Genomic DNA, 3,394 nt, shown 5'->3' with positions numbered 1-3,394 from the left:
AAGACATGAGAGGAGATTTTTTGGGTGCTTTGATGTTAATGATATATCATAGGTTATAAAAATTTTGAAAGGGAAAAATAACAAAAGTACAATATAAAAAGGGTCGTGTAAGGTCAATTTGAATTGATTGAAGGGTAATGGGGTTGTTTTATGTGTACATAATTAGGACACACAATTTACATGTTTCCAGCAAACTTTTTTCATCTATTGCCTTCCTGAGTTACTGATCAGTAACCATAGGTATAGAATGAAAGGTCTATCACAATCAAGATGTAATTTATTGAATTATTCCATTGGATGTTTAAATTTTCACAGATTATAGGTCTAATATCTACGTCTACAAAAAGATCTCATAAGTCACAAAGTCCAAACACCTCCATGTTTACAAATGAAAAAAAACTGAAGCCTACAAAGATTAAGGGATTTGCTCAAGATCACAGAGAAAGAATATCCAATATTAAAGCACCTATCCTATTACACTAAAGCCAGCACAATTTCTACTGCCTCTTTAAAACAAAGAAAGTAAATCTTCTCAGTAGAATTTTTGGCCATAGAGAGCAGAAAAAAAAGATAATTTGGGTAAAAATTCCTTGCTGAGATAATTTTAATCAAGTCAAAAAAAGGAGTCAGACTCAAGAATTTAACCCTCTTTATGAAAATTCTGTTCCTGTCCTAGAAAATATTCTTCTCCTCAAGGTTTTCCTCAAGGCAGCCTTAACATCTTTATTCCTTAGACTATAAACGAGAGGGTTTAGCATGGGCACCACATTTGTGTAAAAGACCGAAGCTACTTTACCTCTATCTACAGACCCTGAGGAAGAGGGCTGGAGATACATGAATGAACCTGATCCAAAGAAAAGAACAACAGCAATTATGTGGGAGCTGCAGGTGCTGAAGGCTTTGGACCTTCCTTCAGTGGAGTTGATTCTCAGGATACTGGAGAGGATAAGAGAATAAGAGGTGAAGATGGTGACACTGGGCACTATGATATTAGTGCCAGCAACAATGAAAACAACTAGCTCATTGACATAGGTGCTGGTGCAAGAGAGTTGGAGGAGAGGGAGAATGTCACACATGTAATGATTTATGATGTTGGCATCACAGAAGGACAGTCTCAGCATGCAACCTGTGTGGGCCATTGCACCAGTAAACCCCATTACAAATGCCCCACCCAATAACCATGAACAGACTTCATTGGACATAGTAACATTGTATAGCAAAGGATTACAGATGGCAACATAACGATCATAAGCCATTATTGTCAACACATTGCACTCAGAAATAACAAAAAAACAATAAAAATAGAGCTGAGCCATGCATCCAGAATAAGAAATGATGTTTTTCTTTAGGACAAAATTCATCAACATTTTGGGAGTAAAAACAGAAGAGTAACAGAAATCTATGAATGATAAGCAGAAAAGGAAACAATACATGAAGCTGAGAATTGATCCTAATCAAAATGATCAGTCCCAGGTTTCCCATTAGAGTTATCACATAGGTCCCCAAAAACAGAAGGAATAAGGGGAGTTGGAGCTCTGGCTGATCTGTTAAACCTACCAGTATGAACTCAGTCACTGAAGAGGCATTTTCCAAGATCATTATTCTCTTGAAGGATCTGTGAGAAGAGAAAAGTTATACTTGTAACAAAATAAGTTCAATGAACCCTCTTACCCTGGTATAAAAAGGAGCAATTCTAGAAACAATGGAAACCATCATCACTATGCCCTGTAGTTTCTGTCCTTAACATCCTCAAAATAAGCAGGGATTTAGAGTAGGCTGAGTGACAGTCTCCATGATTTCTGATTTCCCCTGCAGAGGAACAGTTGAAGTTCTTCAGATCACAAAGAAAAATAAATCAGGAAAATTACATTAGATTCCACCACTCCCCATGATACCCCCATGCTGACCATCTCAGATCAAAATTGGAATTCCTGTTCCCATTATTTCAGAGGTGATGAAGTAATGCCTGAACGAATGCTGCAAATACCCATACTAAAGAATTATTATTAACATTGTATTCAATTATTAACAATATTATGAATTAAGCTATTATTAGCACTAAAAATAATACTTGTGAATATTGATATAACACCTATTATATTTCAGCCACTAACCTAAATAATTTTCTAAAATTATATATCATTTGAATCTCACAACATGTATTTTTAATATACACAATTTATAGTTGAAGAAACTAAGGCAAACAGAAATTACAGGACATTGTCCATAATTACACAGATTGTAAAATCCTAATATTGAATTTGAACTCAAGTCTTTTTGACTAAAAACCAAGGTTCCCTGAGCCACCCACTGCCTACACACTGAACTCAGAGTCACTTTCTCTGAATATAGAGTCCTGAGGAGATAAGGGACTAATGGTTCCAGGCCCTCATTATCTTTGCTTGTTCTATTCCTTACTCTCACCTAGATTATATCAACAGGCCTATGTATAAGTCAGTGATGAAGTAGGAGACATTTTATTTTATAAAATCCTCAATTCTCCTGGTTGGCAAATCAGGGAGGATAAAACAAAAGCAAAAATCAAAAATGAATGTGTTACACACTCACCCTTCTCCTGACTACACACTTCAGTATTGGACTTTACTGCTTCTGAGTCCCTGAGTGCTGAAGGAGAACTCCAAAATGGGTGATCAGAGATACTTCTTCTTCCACCTCATTTACTACAAAGGCAATCAGAGCACAAATATCAGCCTCTGTACTGAGAGATGTTTTGAACTATAAAGATCAGAGGTTATGACAATGACTTCACCTGGGGAGTGTTCCAGCTTTAGGCATAGATTAATACCTGGAGGTGTCACCTGTTGATTACAAGGTATGATATTTTCTGGTTCTATATTGGAAATACATAGAGGATCTAGAAGGGTCTCTCCCTGGGATCATACTCGTCAGGGAGCAGTAATTATAATGTCCATGTTTACACACTGTACCATAGAACTTATTTTTTCTCCAAGGGGATTAAATCATCTGTTCAGTCTTTACATTCACATAAGGGACTTTCTGCATATTCTTCTAATTGTGGTTCTGCTTTATTTTGCATTATTTTCATCAATAGTATTTATAGTACTTTTTCATGTGACTATTGATAGCTATTATTTCTTCTGAAAACTGCCTGTTCATTTCCTTTTATTATTAATTGGAGAAAATTCTTATTTTTTTAATTTAGCTCAATTCTCTATGTACTTAAAAATGAGGCCTTTATTAGAGAAACTTTTGGTAAAATTTTCCTCCATTTTCCTTTTTTCTAAATTTGGCTGCATTTGACCTAATTTGTGTAAAAAATTAATTTCCTACAATTAAAATTATACATTTTACCTCCCATGATGTACTCTCTCTCTTGTTTCATTATAAATTCTTTCCTTTTCAATATATTTAA

At 35.2% G+C, this 3,394-nt stretch overlaps 1 protein-coding gene across 1 annotated transcript; it reads right to left on the bottom strand.

Annotated features, from left to right (window-relative positions):
* Positions 1–650: 650 nt before the first annotated feature.
* Positions 651–1,599, bottom strand: LOC141506625 (olfactory receptor 8B8-like). Its single transcript, XM_074213564.1, is given in 2 exon segments — positions 651–1,431; positions 1,433–1,599. Coding segments are annotated over 2 exon segments (948 nt in total).
* Between the last annotated feature and the right edge of the window lie 1,795 nt (positions 1,600–3,394).

The sequence above is a fragment of the Macrotis lagotis genome, chromosome 1 (assembly GCF_037893015.1).
Source record: "Macrotis lagotis isolate mMagLag1 chromosome 1, bilby.v1.9.chrom.fasta, whole genome shotgun sequence".
Classification (NCBI taxonomy): domain Eukaryota; kingdom Metazoa; phylum Chordata; class Mammalia; order Peramelemorphia; family Peramelidae; genus Macrotis; species Macrotis lagotis.
Note: the sequence above shows the minus strand (reverse complement) of the source record. Positions and strands in the feature narration are given on the sequence as shown.